The 19,261-nt window shown below is 36.5% G+C and overlaps 1 protein-coding gene across 9 annotated transcripts in view; it reads left to right on the forward strand.

Annotated features, from left to right (window-relative positions):
* NBEA (neurobeachin) overlaps positions 1 to 19,261 on the forward strand; it is a 680,460-nt gene that overhangs the window by 584,863 nt on the left and 76,336 nt on the right. For all 9 annotated transcript variants that reach the window (XM_047854707.1, XM_047854709.1, XM_047854711.1 and 6 more), the window contains one exon: positions 8,965 to 9,105. In XM_047854707.1, the coding sequence (XP_047710663.1) occupies positions 8,965 to 9,105 (141 nt within the window). The remainder of the gene's footprint in view (positions 1 to 8,964; positions 9,106 to 19,261) is intronic.

Here is a 19,261-nt window from a genome sequence, read left to right on the forward strand (position 1 = left end):
AGTCAGGACACCTTAGGCCTTTGTACCAGCTCTTCCTCTGTCGTGAATTCTCATTCTTGAATTGCATTTGACCAGCTCCTTCTGGGTATTTACATCTCTGCTTAGAGGTTCTCCTTGAGAGATGCCTTGCTTATCACCCGGGCGCTCCTATCCTATTAATTCTGTTTTAATTGTCAGTAGAGCACTTATCTCTGGTATTTTCTCAATTACCTAATTGTTTATTTAGAATCCATCTGTTTCTGCTCTAAAAACACACACACGTACACACACACACGAATACAAGCTTCATGAAAACAGCAACCTCATTTATCTTATTGTAGGGCCTAGAGTAATTTCTGACACATAGTAGGCACTCAGTATTCACTGAACGAATTTATCTTGGAGTTTTTTCAAATCAACCTTTTCAGTTAGATGCATAATATGCAGCAGTATGGGTATGTCATCATTTATGTAACATTTAATTATTTTTGAGAGAGACAGAGTGTGAGTGGGGGAGGGGCAGAGAGCGAGGGAGACAGAATCTTAAGCAGGCTCCAGGCTAGTAGCAAAGAACCGGACAAGGGCTCAAACTCACGAATTGGTGAGATCATGACCTGAGCTGAAGTCAGCCACTTAACCAACTGAACCATCCAGGAACCCCATCACCATTTATTTAAATAGTCCAAATCAAAACCACACTGAGATATCACCTCACACCAGTCAGAGTGGCTAAAATGAACAAATCAGGAGACTATAGATGCTGGAGAAACGGGAATCCTCTTGCACTGTTGGTGGGAATGCAAACTGGTGCAGCCACTCTGGAAAACAGTGTGGAGGTTCCTCAAAAAATTAAAAATAGATCTAAGCTATGACCCAGCAGTAGCACTGCTAGGAATTTACCCAAGGGATACAGGAGTACTGATGCATGGGGGCCGTTGTACCCCAATGTTTATAGCAGCACTCTCAACAATAACCAAATTGTGGAAAGAGCCTAAATGTCCATCAACTGATGAATGGATAAAGAAATTGTGGTTTATGTACACAATGGAATACTACTTGGCAATGAGAAAGAATGAAATATGGCCTGTTGTATCAATGTGGATGGAACTGGAGAGGGTTATGCTAAGTGAAATAAGTCATACAGAGAAAGGCAGATACCATATGTTTTCACTCTTATGTGGATCCTGAGAAACTTAACAGAAGACCATGGGGAGGGGAAGGAAAAAAAAAAGAGAGGGAGGGATCCAAACCATAAGAGACTCTTAAAAACTGAGAATAAACTGAGGGTTGATGGGGGGGTGGTGGGAGGGAGGGGAAAGTGGGTGATGGGCATTGAGGAGGGCACCTGTTGGGATGACCACTGGGTGTTGTATAGAAACCAATTTGACAATAAATTTCATATTTTAAAAAAGGTAACATATGTAAATAAAATAATAATAAATAAATAGTCCCTTATTGGATAGTTAGACTACACCTAGTTTTGTTTTGTTTTGTTGCCATTTCAAGCAATGCTGTGAGAAATACAAATATCCTTGTATCTGATTCTGTCCATGTTATAAATTCCTCCAAGTGGAATGATTGGATCAAAAGCAAGTGCATATTTTTAAAAATATTACCAGTTTGCCCCATGAGAAATTTATACCAATTTATATTCCTACCAACATTATTATGACATATCATGTTTTGCTATACACTGGCTAACATTGATATTGTGAAACTTAATTTTTGACAATCTAATGAATAAAAATAGAGTTTATTTGACATTTTAAAGCTTGCCAGTGTACTTCTGACTTTTAACTGTAAGGAACAGAAAATCAACTTAAACTGGCTATAACTTCAAATGTAAAGTTTTTATTGGCCCATATAACTGAGAAATCAACAGGGCGCCTGGGTGGCGTAGCCGGTTGGGCATCCAACTTTTGGTTTCGGCTCAGGTGGTCATCACATGGTTTTTGAGTTCAAGACCTGCATCAGATTCTCTCTCTCCTTCTCTCTCTGCACCCTCCCCCAACTCGCACTGTCTCTACTCTCTCAAAATAAATAAATAAACTTTAAAAAAAATAACTGAGAAGTCGGGGATTGGTCAGTGTCATGGGACACTACATCTCTGGTATTTTTTCTCTTTGGCTTCATTTTGAGACAGGCTTCCTTATGTTACTGCAGTGATGCCTTTGTAACCCCACTAGAAAAAGAGAAACCTTCTTTCCCAGATAGTTTCAGCAAAATTGTATTGGAGTAAGTTGAATCATCGGCTCATTTCTGTACCAGTCTTAGTAGCCATATGGATAGAAGATGCTGATTGACAGGTCTGGATCACACGCTCACCCAGGGCATCTGGTACTGGAATCAGCCCACCTGAACCAGGTATACGGAGAGTAGGGAAGGAGTGGTTCATAAAGGAAGAAAGAGTAACGCATGGTGAACAGAAAGAGAGTATATATCCAGTATACTGGATCAGCTGGTGCTGTTTTTCCTGTATATATTGGAAATTTGCATCTATAAATTGCCTGTTCATCTCATTTGCTCATTTACTCAATTAGATTATTCATTGGTTTCTTATTGATTTGTAAGGGCTCACTTTTTAAGGAAACTAGCCTTTTATCATATGTGCTATAAATATTTTTTACTTTGTTGTTTGTCTTTTGATTTTGCCTAAAATTTTTCTCTAAAGTTTCCATGTGGAAATTTAAATGTTATATAATCAGATCAGTCAGTCTTCCCTCACTCAGACTTTATTATGTACCTAAAAAGAACCAAGTACTGTATTAGGTTCTCAGAACATAGAGATGAATAAAAGCGATTGCCTTGAAGGGCTAGTCTACTGGGTAAAAAGAAGTCATAAACCTGCCTATTACCAGATAGTGTCCTGTAGGCCTTCACAGATGAAATTTGAGCTGCTTCCGGAAGAATGCATTGAAATTCCCTGGTCAGATAAGAAAAAAGGCAGGGAGTTTCCTTGAGCACAGAAGCATCTGTAGGTATGATTTCTATACGGTCAGTCATAACTGAGAATTTTAAGAATGATGATAGACAGCTCATGACTGAACAAAATGAAAAGACAAGAATTCTTGAAGCTTCTTCTCAGGATTCCCAAGCCCTTGGTTACTATAGTGAAAGATAACAAGGTAAGTTCCATATGTTAGAAGCTCAGATATGTTGAGAGTATTGAGATAACAAAAGCGATACTTAGCTAGTGAGCCAAACACATCAATGGGCTCCACCCCGCTTCCAGCTGTGTGTAGCACAAAGCTTCCGCTGGTTCTGTGAAATGGATAGCCTCTGACTAGCAATGTGATCTTGATTTGACTTTTCTTCATTGTTCTCATTTATAATGTGAGAGAGTTGGACTGGTAGGCCTGTAGGGTGTATTCCATTTCTGAGGATCTGTGATGGTTGAGGAATTAAGTAGGCAGTTATAGAAGAAAAAAATGACATCAAGATCAGAATTTCATATTTAGCAATGAAATGGCAGTGTAGTGCTGTGGAAAGAATAGAGGCTCTGGTACCTGTTTCCTCCTCATGAAATTGGGTCCATAATGAATGCCTTTCCCACCTCAGAAACTTATGAAAATCAATCTAGAAAATGGATGTGAAAACATATGTTATATAAATATATAGTACCATTAGCATTTGCAAGCCGAGAGCACTCGCAATCGCAAGCTCGTAAATATTTTACATACACAAGTAGAATCCTAATACTGTGAACATGGCGAGGATTTTCAAGTTCTTTTTGAAATACCAGACTTCAGTATTATTAATATTACTTTAATTGGACCTCTGATTCCTCCTTAAAACCCTTTTTTATTCCTAAAACTTGTGATCTATTTTAATGGCATTGACTATGCCTCAAGCCAATCTACGTTGATTTTATTTTTTTACATTCAGTAAATTTAATTTACATTTATATTTTATTTTGTGGTGATTTGTTTCTTTTTTAATTTGATTTGATTTTTTTATTTATGTTTTAGCTAGTTAATATATAGTGCGATATTGCTTCCAGAAGTAGAATTCAGTGATTCGTCACTTACGTACAACACCCAGTGCTCATACCTTCTTTTGTTTTTTTTAAATTTTTTTAACGTTTACTTACTATTGAGAGAGAGACGCACACAGAGCATGACCAGGGGAGGAGCAGAGAGAGGGAGAGACACAGAATCCAAAGCAGGCTCCAGGCTCCGAGCTGTCAGCACAGAGCCCGACGCGGAGCTCAAACTCACAAACTGCAAGATCATGACCTGAGCCGAAGTGGGTCGCTCAAGCAACTGAGCTACCCAGGAACCCCAAAATATTTTTTTGTTGTTTATTTTTTTGAGAAAGAATGAGAGGGGGAGGGGCAGAGAGGTTGGAGGTGACAGAGAATCCAAAGAGGGTATCAGCAGCAAGCCCCAATGCAGGGCTCAAACCATGAACCATGAGATCATGGCCTGAGCTGAAGTCAGATGCTCAACTGACTAAGCCACCAAGGACCCCTTTACTCATACCTTCTTAATACCCGTCACCCATCCAGCCCATCTCCCTCCCACCTCCCTCCATGAACCCTAAGTTTGTTCTCTATCATTAAGAGTGTCTTGTGGTTTGTTTTCCTCTCTCCTCTTTCTCCCCCCACCCCCGTATGTTTATCTGTTTTGTTCCTTAAATTCCACATGAGTGATGTCATGTGATATTTGATAAAAACCCTTAACAAAGTAGGGATAGAGGGAACATACCTCAACATCATAAAGGCCATATACAAAAGGCTCACAGCTAGTATCATCCTCAATGGGGAAAAAGTGAGAACCTTTCCCCTGTGGGCAGGAACAAGACAAGGATGCCCATCTCACCATTACTACTTAATTTAGTACTAGAAGTCTTAGCCTCAGCCTCAGCCTCAGCCTCAGACAACAAAAAGGAATAAAGGCATGCAAATCAGCAAAGAAGAAGTCAAATGTAACTATTTGCAGATGACATGATACTTTATGTAGAAAACTCAAAAAATTGCCAGAACATCATGAATTCAGAGTCACAGGATATAAAAACAGTGTGTGGAAATCTATTTCTATGCACCAACAACAAAGCAACGATAAAAGAAATCAAGGAATCAATCCCATTTACAATTGCACCACATTTATTTTTGATGCATTTATTCATAATACAGCTGTATGCCCAGACTTGCACATTCTCTAAAGTTCTTTTAATTCCTCATAGAGTACCATTTACCCAGTTAGTGTTTTTTTATTTAAATTATCTTTGTTATTCATTTTTACCTCTTTAATTTATATACCTGTCCCTGTCCCATAAAACTTGTAAGGTTTTATAAAGATAGAAAAGTATTGATAGGTCAAAGCTAAAAGAAAAGAAAAGAAAATAGGAAAATGTAATCAAAGCAAAAGTTTGCACTCAGAAATACGTACCGTAAGGATTCTAGCCAGAACTTTTCAGGGAGCACTACTTCTATTGCCTGTTAATAGTTATTATAAAAACAAGAAGAAGGATGAAGTTTTAGAAGAAAGAAAGAAAGAAAGAAAGAAAGAAAGAAAGAAAGAAAACATTGGTGTGAACAAAATTAACCAATTCTTTTTATGATAGTATTCCTCAGAGCCTTTAATAATGTAAATCTCCATGAGCATCTGTCAGGATCTTTGCTCCATATAATAAAGTCACAGGTTTGTTTTTTTGTTTTTTGTTTTCAGGAAAACAAAGCTTTTTGTGGTATTTAAGACTGAGACAAATGTCTCTGTTTAATATTCAAACAGGGGAAATAGAGTGATAGAGTAGAGAAAATCCTCAACACCATTTCTTTGATAAATTCAGTTGTATTTTGGGGTGCCTGGGTGGCTTAATCAATTAAGCATCCGACTCTTGATTTTGGCTCAGGTCATGATCTCCATGGTTGGTGGGTTCGAGCCCCCGCGCCTGGCTCCACACTGACAGTGGGAGCGTGCTTGGGATTCTCTCTCTTCCTCTATCTCTGCCCCTCCCCCGTGTGCTTGCGTGCGCGCGCGCTCTCTCTCTCTCTCTCTCTCAAAATAAGTAAATAAACTTAAAAAAAAGAACATTTTAAATTCAATTGTGTTTTATGTAATGTTACATGTATAATTTTCCACCAATTTTATACGGAAAATAGTTCTTTTTGCAAGCTATGTACACTTTGTAGCAGTTTGAGAAACTGGATCATAATAATAAAGTGCTGCAGAAGTGGGATTTTTATTTTTCATTTTTGCACTGCGATCTGCTACACTTTATCTGTTACAGGGCCAAACTGTGGCATACGAACTGACCAGAACAAAATCATAATAAATCTAATAGCAGGTTGTAAACTTTCAGTTAAACCTGTTCATATGGAAATACCTAAAAGGCATAGAGGTGGCTGTTCCTAAAAGCCTACTGTTTGTGAGAAATGGAAATTGGCAACAATTGCTATGGTTATTACGGTAAAAATGGGAAAAGATTACAAAATAGATTTACTTGTAAATGTAAAATTTACATTTTATTGAGTAAAGTTTTACTTTTTCACCAGAATTCCTGCCTTATTCGTTTGCTAAATCCAAATGGTTTTGCCATTGCATTTTTTGCTCAAATTTTAAAACGATAATATACTTACCACCATATCAACTTATACATGGGTCAGTAGGTAATTATAGGCAGGTAGATGATAGATAGACAGACAGACAGATAGATAGATAGATAGATAGACAGATACACACACACACTATATGTTTGGATCCCATAAGAAAATATGTCATCTGTGATGAAATTTTCATTTCTCAGACATTTTGAAGCATTTTTCCTTTACATGATTTATTGCTAATTGATTATTAGAACAAAATTATAGATAAATAACAAGAACAAATTAGATCATATACATTTTGTTTTATAAAATTCATTCCTAAATGTGTTAGATAAAAATTCAAACTTGGAAACGTATTTTAAGAAGTTACTAAGGGAGGCATATACATACTTTAATACTGTGCAACTGTTTCCTACAAAATATTATTCTTTAAAACATTCCAATAAAATAACATCGGATGAAACTTGAGTAAACTTAAAAGTGTAAATATTTATTTTATCCCTTTTTCAGTAGTTGAGGAGAAGGCTGGAAAATATTAGAGGAAAGACTTTTACCTTTTTCAAGAAGGTTTTGTGAGGTCTTACAGAACCAACAATCTCAAATAATGGCAATCTTTACAGATCGTGCAGACATTTTATGCATGTGAAAGATCCATTAACATATTCAAGACAGAACAAGGTATTAAACATTTTAAATGCTTTGAAAAAACAGACTTTTAATACTGAGTTAGAAAAACAGACGTCTGTACATCTAGGAAAGTATAAAATATGTTGGCCATCTTAAATGAAAAAGGATGTCAATTCCATTACAGCTCACATTCATTCTACTGTAGTCATTACCCTTTTACCAAAACATTAATGACACATTTGTTTTAAATATTATTAACATTTTATATGACATTTAATGAAATGACATAGCCTTTTTATTTCTATGTAAAAGGATTTGAGAGATGAACAGTGAAATTTAGCAAAGAAAATTTAAGCCTTCGAACATTTAGAAACATATTAAGACAAAAGTTCTTAATATTTTTTGAATAATTAAGTTAAACCAAAGTTTTAAAAAAAACTTTAATAAGTTTTTTAGTCTTTAAGTTATAATTAGGTTAAGGAAAAATGAACATAGTTTACAAATAATTTTAATGTTAAAGATAAGAGCCATTGCAAGTAAGAGTTTATTATAGAAATTCTAACAGACTTTTAACTGCTGACATCATTGTGTTATTGGAATTAGTCCCCTGGGACCCAAAGAAAAAGCTTACAAGCAATTCATAAATGAATCTTTCTCTCTTGTGTAACACCATTTGTCCCATTGAAACACTAATTTTCTACTACTTATCTTGTTAAAATTAAGCCCTGGGGGGAACTTCATAGTTAACTAGTAATATTAAATTTTGAATAAAGGAGTTCTATATTATACTTAGTATTCATCTTTTCTCCTCTCTCTCTCTCTCTCTCTCTCTCTCTATATATATATATATATATATATATATAGTATGCATCCTAAAACAAAATAATGCAGCTATTATCTATCATGAGAATGGACTCCATGTCCCATAAACCAAAATCAGACAAAAGCTGAAGCTAAAACAATTTGTTCCTTGAAATCATGAAGACTATATGCTAGAAATTCTTAATGATTATGTGTGCCAAGAAGTTGGAGACAATGATCCAATTAACACAAGCTTTGTTGAAAAAATATATATGTGTGTGTGTGTATATGTGTGTGTGTGTGTGTGTGTGTGTGTGTGTGTGTGTGTGTAATGCTCAGGATACTGAGCTTCACTATAGGGATTAACATCATAATTGGGAGTGTGGTGGTACTGATAGGAAAGATCTTAGTGACCTTACAAAATGCTTTCTAGGGAATCTGAATTGTCTGGATTATTTTCATCAGCCTTAGGTTTGTACTTTCACTTAATGAAAAGAATACATGATTCATTTGTATAGTAACAGAATGGAACTAGCATTCCAACAGGGTTTCCTTATGGGTCATTATTATCTTTCACAATCTGGGTGGCCCTCTAGTAAGATAAGGTTTTCTCTAATATGGTTATCACATGGTCAACTTCCTCACATTCTCCTCATTGGATTTCCTATGATCAAGCTAAACTTTTATTATGATTATTGTTACGGAGGCAGGAAAATGACATTAAAAGTATTGGTTTTGCCTTGATAGTTTAAACTGGATCGTTCCTAGTAATCCAGTTTGCTGAAACTGTTTGTAAATCCAGAAACTGTGCACATATAAGTCATCCTCTTGAGAGATTTTTAGCAAGTAATCAGTATAAAAATCAAATTTGATGAAACATAATACAAAATAATTTCTTTATGCTCTATGGTTAAATGAATGGATGGTAAATAGTTGCAGAATAAATAGTTATAGTATAGAATGTTTAATATGACTGTATTAAGTGAAAGTCTTCTTTTCTCTTTGTATAGCCAATCGGTGCTTTGAACCCAAAGAGAGCTGTGTTTTATGCAGAACGTTATGAGACATGGGAAGATGATCAAAGCCCCCCCTACCATTATAATACACATTACTCAACAGCAACATCTACCTTATCCTGGCTTGTTCGAATTGTGAGTATCTTCATTAAATTACTATACTTGTTATTTGTTTTAAACAAAGGTTAGAGACCAGTGAAGTAGAAACGAGAGATTTCAAACTCTAGCAAGACCTGAATCCTTTTTGAAAATAAGTTTTCTCATTTGCAAAATCGGGTTAGGAAAATAGATTATTGTGAGCTTCTTAAGCCTAAACCAGTTATAAAAGGAACCAGACTCCTGGAGTGCATCCTTAATATCCATTGTTTCCTTTGTCCACTGAAGGTCGCAAGCTGGCACTCTCCCCTGGCCCTCTCAGTCTTGCTTCTTGGACAGTATACCTCAAGAACAATTTCTAAATGTTTGAAAGTCTTCTTTCTGTTATTTTTTTATTTCTCCTAACTCATTAAGGTCTCTCTGATCTTTCAAATACATACACACATAGACACGCACACATACACATACATACGTAACATGCATGCACACGTATGCACATCCATGCAAGCTTCCTTGCCATCCCCACCAACCTTGCAGTTACGTTCTCTCCCTGCATAGTCACATGTAAACACAGCCTCCACTAAACTGCATTGTGCTAGGCTCATCTCTGCTCATCACATCTCATTCAGTCTTTAACCTGGCTATTCAGCTTCCACACCCATCACTTCACTGAATTGTTGTTGCAGAAGTCACAAGTTATGGTTCCCATCTCATACCGTGATCTATCTGAATGAAGCATTTGGCATCATTGTTCACTTTCTTCTTCTTGAAAGTCTTCCCTTCCATGGTTCCTTAGACAATATCCTCTCCTGGTTTATCTCCTACCATCCTAACTGCCCCTCCCAGTCTCATGCTCAGGTATTTTTTTTCTCAGTGTTTCTGGTCCCCAGGATTTTTCTGTATACCTTATCCGGGCTATGCCATTCAATTATAAGCTAACGACTTCCAGCTTCTGTCTTCATTGCAAGCATTTCTCTTGGGCTCCCAACCTTTATTTTCAAGTGCCTACTGGATATTTCTACCTGAACATCTCATAATACCATAAACACCATTTCCAAAAGTGAATTTCTCATCTCCTCACAAACCTGTTGTGGTTCTTCCTGTATTTCCAACCTAAATAAATGATGTGATCGCTCACAGAGTTAACATGATCTAGATATTATCTCTGTTTTGGCAGCCTGCTACATCCAATCAGATATCACATCAGATAGGTTCTATCAGCTAAATATCTCCGCAGTCTCCTTTCTCTATTAACCCTGGCATTTCCTTAGTTTAAGTTCCCATTATTTCTCATCTAGATTACTGCAGAAGCCCTTAACAAATCTTCTTGCCTTTCGTCTTGCCTTCTTCAATCCCGTCTAGTTAAGAGCAGTTACTGGAGTCAGATGGTCTGATTTTTTTTTAATTTTTTTAAGTTTATTTTTGACAAAGATAGAGTGCAAGCATGAGCTGGGGAGGGGCAGAGAGAGAGGGAGACACAGAATGGCTCCAAGCTCTAAGCTGTCAGCACAGAGCCTGACGCGAGGCTTGAACTCATGGACTGTGAGATCATGACCTGGGCCGAAGTCAGACGCTTAACTGACTGAGACATCCAGGCGCCGCCCCCCCTTTTTTTTTTTTACTATAAGCAACCAAGGAGTATTATGGAATGCTAACCCAAATCTGTAAATCAATATAGTCAACAATGTCTTCTCTCCTTACCAAAATATAGCTCAGACCACTCTTTTTCATGAGACAGGTTTGCCTCAGAAGCACATCAGTAAAGTAGCCTACATGCAAATGTGTGTACCTGGAACCGCATCTTCTATTTTCAAAGATTTTTTTTTTCTCTGCCTAAATGGCAGCTTTAGTTTGGAGGTCTTTCTCAAACATTCTCTCTGTTATGGGGACAAATTGAACTCACCACAAATATAGTATGAGTATCTTTTAAGTAGCTTGTAAATCACTGATAGGTAATATGCTGTAATTACTCTTATTACAAAAAAAGATTTGTCAGAATTATGACTCAGTTTAACTTAACACAAACTTTATATTTTTTATCATCTTAAAGCAGTATGAGTAGTTTTAAAAAGTTAAGTTTAACTAACCTATGAGAAAATAAACCCAAATCTTATTTTAAAAATAAAGTCTGGGGGTGCCTGGGTGGCTCAGTCGGTTAAGCGTCCCACTTCAGCTCAGGTACACAATCTCACGGTCTGGGAGTTCGAGCCCCGCGTCGGGCTCTGGGCTGATGGCTCAGAGCCTGGAGCCTGCTTCCGATTCTGTGTCTCCCTCTCTCTCTGCCCCTCCCCCGTTCATGCTCTGTCTCTCTCTGTCTCTGTCTCAAAAATAAATAAACGTTAAAAAAATTTTTAAAAAAACTCTGTAATTATAAACTAAAGAAAAATACATAAAACTTTTTTTAGCCCGAAGGTATTGTCTAATTTTCTAAAGATTTACCTTAATTACGTGAACTCAGATTCTTTTATAAAAATGTTTCTGAGCTGTTTCTTTTTTTTTCCTGAGCTAACAGTTTCTTAAGAAATATTTTTTAACTCTAGCACTTTTAAAGAATAACAATTTCTATTTCTTTATTTTCTGTTAATTTTTGAGGAATATGAGATTTAAATAGGTGCCCATTTACCCCTATAAACCAATCAGAACAGAGTACCTTGGTTTATGGGTTGTAATCATTTTTTAATACACTCCAGATGTAGGGAAATACTTCACACTCACACAAGAGTTAAAGGCTTTTCTGAATTACAGACACACAAATATATTGAGGACTTATAGCTTCTATCCTGTAATGTCAGCCACAGGTCAAAACAAAACACAGAAACACAAAAAATTACCAGTCAAGATTTCAAGAAGCTGGTGTCCTTTACAAGGGACATAAAATATGTTCTTATTTGATTTGGGCTCACAAATAGGCAGACCGGAAAACAAAAAGGCTAATAAATTCTCTGATCACCAAATGGTGAGACCATGAAACCAAATTCTCAGTCATTACCACCACCAGTGGGAAATTACGGATTAGCAGTGCATGTTACAAATGTTATAATAAAAATATCAGCAAAGGGGTTAAAAAAAACCTAGAGAAAAAGTGTGCCAGTAAAGTTAAAGTTATATTTGCTGCTTAGAATTCACTCTACAGAGCAAGAAAAGGGATACTGGGGCTTAAGCAACCCTTGAGATATACCTCCTGTGTATTTGGCTTCATAGAGTTCATTCTCAAAGGGACTTCCAAAACTGTTAGAAAATGAAGTTTTTAGAAAGCAGTGAAACCAGAGGTATTCATCCTGGGAGGTCTTTTCATATCACCTTGGGTTCCATCAGGGACAGTCATTGCTGTAGTGAGCCACTGCCATAAGGAGAGTAAGACACCTTTCTCAGGTATTTTGGTGATAAAAAAAAAATCAGGAATCATTTCAGAAATAACATTTCAACTGGGTTGTTTGAGATTTAATTGAGATTATATATGTGATATTATTTTGAAATATATAAATTGGTATTTGGTGGTTTCTGTGTGATCAAATTAGACTGAAGCCAGATTTAGAAGACTTATTTGTGTGAATCTGTAAAAATACTTGCTATCAACAGCTTGGTTTAAGTTAATAATCTTGTCTCTCTAATAAAGCTAAATACTTCCTCAAGACATAAATGATCATTCATCCTTGAATTGATTTATTATTCCAGTGAAATGGAGTACAAATTTGAATCTGTACAAGAGTATGGCAGAAATTCTATGCACATTCATTCTACACATCCTCTTCTAGTGTTACCTATAATAGTGCTGCACCGTGGAAATAGAATGCAAGTCACTTATGTTTTGAAATTTTTAGTAGCCACATTGAAGAGTAAAAAGAAATAGGTGAAATTAGTTTTAACAAACATATTTGTTAACCCAGTATATTCGAAGTGCTATAATTTCAACACTTAACCAACATAAAAATTTTTAATGATGTATTTTACTTTTGGGGGCTACTAAGTCTTTGAAATCCAGAATGTCTTTTATATTTAGAGCACATACAGTTTGAACGAGCCATAGTTCAGGTACTCAGGAGTCACATGTTGCAAGTGCCTACTGTATTGGACAGAACAGATCTATAGGACTGCTTTTATGGGGACTCATTTAGCTGACACATCTTATGTCACGCTGTTATAAATAGAAGTATCCTGGTCTAATAGCTTAGTAAGTGTTTAACCTAATGGCCCAGGGAATTGTGGTTTCCTCACTCCTATCCCATGGAGTTTAAGAAGTAGAAAATGCATTAAGATTCATGTCGCTAAGACTTTGTTCAAAAAAACAAAACACAGGTGAAAGTATTTGCCCTTTACCTTTCAAGTCTTTTGGACCCAAAGTCATTAAACTCATTATTTGTTTCAATCAGTTTATTGAGTACAACAATGATAATAACTGCTCTAAGATGCTAATCAACTACATATCTCATTACTTTATTTTTTTTGTACAATATTTATTTATTTTTTTTCTTTTTTTTTATTAATATATGAAATTTATTGTCAAATTGGTTTCCATACAACACCCAGTGCTCATCCCAAAAGGTGCCCTCCTCAATACCCATCACCCACCCTCCCCTCCCTCCCACCCCCCATCAACCCTCAGTTTGTTCTCAGTTTTTAACAGTCTCTTATGCTTTGGCTCTCTCCCACTCTAACCTCTTTTTTTTTCCTTCCCCTCCCCATTACTTTAAATTTAAAATATTATTTTAGACAAACTAACAGTGAAGTCACTTGTCTGAATTACCAGACTCTGTAAAGCTTATTCCTTGATAGCAGCCATTGGGCAAATGATGAATTAACTATTATGGTGGAGTTTGGAGTTTCCCCAGATACTAACCAGCATAAAAGGCACACTTAACTTGGAATGTTTTTACTTTAAATCTTACCCTGAACATATAGTGTATAACATATACACAAAAGTAATTAAATCTTACTCTCTGACCTTTACGTCCCTCAGTAACCTATTCACCTTCCAAATTCACTATATTCCACCTACATATTCAAATCTCATTTGTCTAATATTTAATCATAATCTTTAAGGAAGTTAAATAGGTTGTGCAAAAAAAGTTCACTTATAAATTAGTTGTTTGGAATTTGGGACTTTTAAAAATAAATTATGGTTTTTTTTTGGAAAGCCTACCCAAGAGCCTGTTCACACCATACTATATCTTTAAAAGTATATCTTTCTAGTGAAGAAATAGTGGAAACACTTTTGCAGGTATTGTAATTAAAACCAAAAGATAATGCTACTGAATATATTGTTATGTAAGTTTCAGGTATACACCTTTATGATTTGACATCTGTATTCCCTACATAGTCTAGTTACCATCCACCACCACACAGTTGACCCTCTTCACCCATTTCACCCACCACCCAAACCCTTTCCCCACTGGGAACCACTAGTCTGTTATTTGTATCTACGAATTTGTTTTTGTTTTATTTCGTGTGTTCATTTGTTTTGCTTGTAGGTTCCATATGAGTGAAATCTTTGTCCTTCCTTATCTGATTTACTTTGCTTAACATGTAATACACTCAAGGTCTATCCATATTATTAAAAAGGGCAAGATTTCATTCATTTTTATAGCTGAGTAGTAGTCTACTGTGTAAATGTACCTCAACTTCCTTATGCACATCTGTCAATGGACACTTAAGTAGTTTCCATGTCTTCACTATTGTAAATTATAATACTACGATGAACATACATGTATCTTTGCAAATTGGTCTCTTTGTATTCTTTAGACAAATACCCAGAAATAGAATAGTTGGGTCGTATTATAGTTCTATTCATAACTTTTTGAGGAAGCTCCGTAAAGATTTGGAATTTTTAATCAAACGCCTGATTTATAATAAGTATGTAGGTTAGTTACAAGAGTCTTTTTGAAGATTCTAAAAGATACATCTAGATTCATTTGAAAGCAATGTGAGAAAATAAACGTGTAGAGTTAAACAATGCACAATACAAATAACGGTTCCTCCATTTCCTGGAATGTAATGCTGAATTTCTCAAATGTAAAATGGGAACCTTATACCTACTCTGAAGGATAATCATGAGGACTGAATTAACTGAGATAATACAGTGCTGAGGACAGAAGGGTGCTCAGTAGCTCTTATTTCCCTTCCCTTTGATCTTTATTATGCTTTGTGTCACTTCAAGATATACACCTCTTCTTTGGTATAGTTATGTACCAAACCCTACCCATTACCCATGAATGGGATTTGCTTCAAATGAAATGAAAGGAAGGAAAAGAAGGCAGGTACAGAGGAGAGGGACTTGAGAAAAGACTTACGAGATTATGGAGCAAATATTATAGAAGACAGAAAATAAAGGGGTTGAGTGAAGAGAAGAGAAACAGAGGAACAGAGTTAGATTGCCCAGTATGGAATTGATCAGTCTGTAATCATTGAAAGGCAAGAAAGGTTGTTAGTAGTATCTTTGCAGGGGATAAAAGTGATGATAAAATTCAGTGGGACAGGTATTACCCAGCGCAGGCCTAGCTAGTTTGGTTTTCTAGTACTAAAGCAGTGTTGGAAGATAGGAAGTGATCTTAGGGTAGATGTAGTTAGGAGAAGGAGGAATGCTATCAACCAATAGTATTGCAGGACCTAACAGGAAGTTCGTAAAGCCCAAGAAAATGCCAGCATTTTAATTTCTGAAATTTCTACTTAATATTTATTCATTTGTACATCTTGCAAACAGAAAGCTTTTCTAGTATAATGATAAATCTTCTACTGTGGTAATGTATATGTGGAAAATGGTCAAATCAGCATATTAGGTGAAAAAATATAAAAGTTTCTTAAGCTTCATATACCACTTAATCCTCTATGTTAGCCTAAATGGAAAAAGAAAAGCCTTCCACTGTGCCTTGAACATAATAAGGAAACACATGGGAAAAGGTAATCTCCACGGTAATCAGAGCTTGAAAGATCAATACTCACTTAGAAACAAATAGGTTATCAATTTCTATTCGTACTCGACCACTGTTGCAGCTGGAGGCCTTCAGGAATAATGACAACATTTGTCAGTAATGTACTATGTGACCCTAAAACAGTTGTTAATCAGATCTTTTTTAAAGCTACTTAAAACTGTGGAATGTGGCATTCAGTATTCTCCGCTTTTGGGTGCCACCAGTTTCATAGACTTCATGACCAGAAACAAAAGTAATTCTCTAATTTCACGTTTCTTTTTGCTATGCCCATCTGGGCTATTCTTGACATACCTTTGTTAAGGTTTGAAAACCAGGAAGGACTTTATCATTTATGTCAGGATAGAAATCAGCTTTTAGTGGCTGATGATAAAAAGTAAGGTTTTGCACGTATGAATGGGTCTTCGCCCACTTCAGTGTAATAGGTTAAAAATTGTAGAGACGAGTCCCATCCCTGTAAATTAATCCCTGCCTATGACCCACAGAGAAAAACAAAAAAATAAAAGCACCTTACATTGGCATCCTAGAATAATGAAGAAGTGGATTCTGAAGTTACTTTTTTTATAATCTTTTTTTTTATATTTATTTCTGATAGAGGGCAAGCAAGCAGAGGAAGGGTAGAGAGAAAGGGGGACAGAGGATCCCAAGCAGGCTCTGCACGGACAGCAGAGAGCCTGATGAGGGACTCGAACCCACAAACGGCGAGATCATGACCTAAGCCAAAGTTGGGCACTCAACCGACTAAGTCACTCGGGTGCCCCTATTTATATTTTGAGAGATAGAGAGAAAGAGAGCAGGGGAAGGGCAGAGAGAGGGGGAGACCGAGAATCCCAAGCAGGCTCCACACTGTCAGCAGGAGCCCAAAGTGGGGCTCCATCCCATGAACTGGGAGATCATGACCTGAGCCGTGATCAACAGCCTGACGCTTGAGCCATCCAGGTGCCCCTGAAGAAACATTTATGAAACACAAACCATGAGCCAAGCACAATACTTGGTGCTGAGGATGCAGAGATGAATGAGACCTAAGGCACTAAGAGTCTGGTCAGGTTGTCTGGTGAACTGGCGGTCTGGTATGAGGCCCAGCAGTGAATACTCGACACGTTGCATAAAGCTGTTGTCATTTTTATAACTCTGTGTCAGATGACCCACTCCAAACTTTCCCAATATTATCTCATTGTATTTAATTCCCATAATTATCCCCAAGGTGTTGTCCTTCCCAATTAACACAGATGAAGGAACCGAAGCATAGTTATTTAACATCGCTACGTAAGGTTAAATAACTTGCCTAAAAGAAGGAAATGGTGTGTTCCACCAAGATTCAGATTTAGACCTGTCATTTTTCATTCTGTTTACCATTGCTACTTCTAGACTTGTTTTGATCCCTACTTTAATTAATGTAATTTAGTGATAAGCTACACCACATTAATTACCTAATGTTTAATAGTGAGTTAAAAATCTACAAAGCAAATTAATTAGTGAAGGTCATCTCAAAAAATTTTTCTTCCTAACTTAATTTCAGTGACATCAATTTGTCTTTCATGTCTCTTAAAATCTTAAACAGCAATACGGACTTCCTGCATGCCTATCTGATTTACAGGTGAATCAGTAATACCTTCCTCTATTTATTGTTGTATCATTCTTCATCCAATATCTTTGATCATACTTTTCTATCATCCAATACTGAACATAAAATATTGCTGATATGTTACAAACTTATAACACTGATGACATCTAGCCACACTAAATTTCAGGAGGAGACTGAGGACAATGAGTGTTTGTAGCTGTTGCCTTACAGCTAACGGCAACAAGAGACGTTCAAAGGGGCAAAGTCATGCTTTGTAGACATACAAGAATTAAGAGGGATTATATGTTAAAGAAAAATAACTGTTTAGGAAAATGTTGTGGAGGTTTCTTAGCATTATTGAACCTAGGGGTGATATGTCATTCCTCCTAGACTTAAGAAAGAATCAAACCACAGAAAAAGAAATGTATATTTATCTGTGTTATACCTGTAGTTAAAACTAAGAAAGCCTTGGTAAGAATGAATGTCATTTAATCTTTTAAAATTCAGAAATGGGTGCCTGGGTGGCTCAGTCGGTTAAGCGTCTGACTTCAGCTCAGGTCATGATCTCACGGTTCGTGGGTTTGGACCCCACGTCAGGGTCTGTGATGACAGCTCAGAGCCTGGAGCCTGCTTTGGATTCTGTGTCTCCCTCTCTCTCTGCCCCTCCCATGCTCATGCTCTGTCTCCCTCTGTCTCTCAAAAACAAATAAACATTAAGATAAAATAAAAAAAATAAATTTCAGAAACAAATTTAATGACATCAGAAATAATGTCTTTCTCCCAACACAAAAACTACACACAAAAAAACATTGCAATTAAATGATTAGGACTGTGGATAGTTATCCCTAGGTTTTCTGCCATGGGAACATGTACTGGGTGGCAGACACTGTTTTTGTGAGGTAATAATGACACAATACCAAAAGCACTCGAGTTTATCTAGTCTTATTTGCACTTAATTTTATTTCATTCATTTCTTTGCCAGGTTATACATTGAGCAACTTCTATGTACCAGGAATTGTTCTAAGTGTTGGAGATAAAACAGTGAACATGACAGATATGGAATCTGTTCATGTGGGGGAGGGGGTGATAGACAAGTTACAAATCACTTAAAAAATAGTGTGACAAGTGTTCCAGTGATGTATTTAGAAAATATAGGTTGTATATTTTCATACAACCTATATTCATACAACCTGTATTTTCATACTGGAGAGCTTGGCAAATCAAGGAAAGTCAGGAGAAAATGACATCTTGGCTGAGACATAAAGGATAGAAAGAACTTAGTCAAGTAAGGATGGTGAGGGAAAGGAATAAATTGGTACCAGGCAGAGGAAACATCACCTACAAGGGACAGGAAGTGAGAACAATGTGGCACAACCTTAGAATGTGAAGAAAGGAAGAGAAAAGATAAGTTTCCAGATCATTCAGGACCTTTTAAGACAAACTGAATAGTTTTAGACTTTCTCCTAAGCCATTGAAGGATTTTAAGCAGAACTTTGCATTTTAAAAAAGATCATCAGACCGTAATATTGTACAAGTACTTTAGTGGACTTTCATAGGTAATCTAAGGTGGCCATTCCCTACCCAATTCCACAGTGCAGTGAACAGTGCCGGAGTGGTTTTCTTATTAGGTATGGCCTTAGTTATTAGAAAGAAATTCAGAGTTATAAACTAATAATAATGCAAAGCCATTCATCATTAAATCATAGAG

The sequence above is a fragment of the Prionailurus viverrinus genome, chromosome A1 (assembly GCF_022837055.1).
Source record: "Prionailurus viverrinus isolate Anna chromosome A1, UM_Priviv_1.0, whole genome shotgun sequence".
NCBI classification, from domain to species: Eukaryota; Metazoa; Chordata; class Mammalia; order Carnivora; family Felidae; genus Prionailurus; species Prionailurus viverrinus.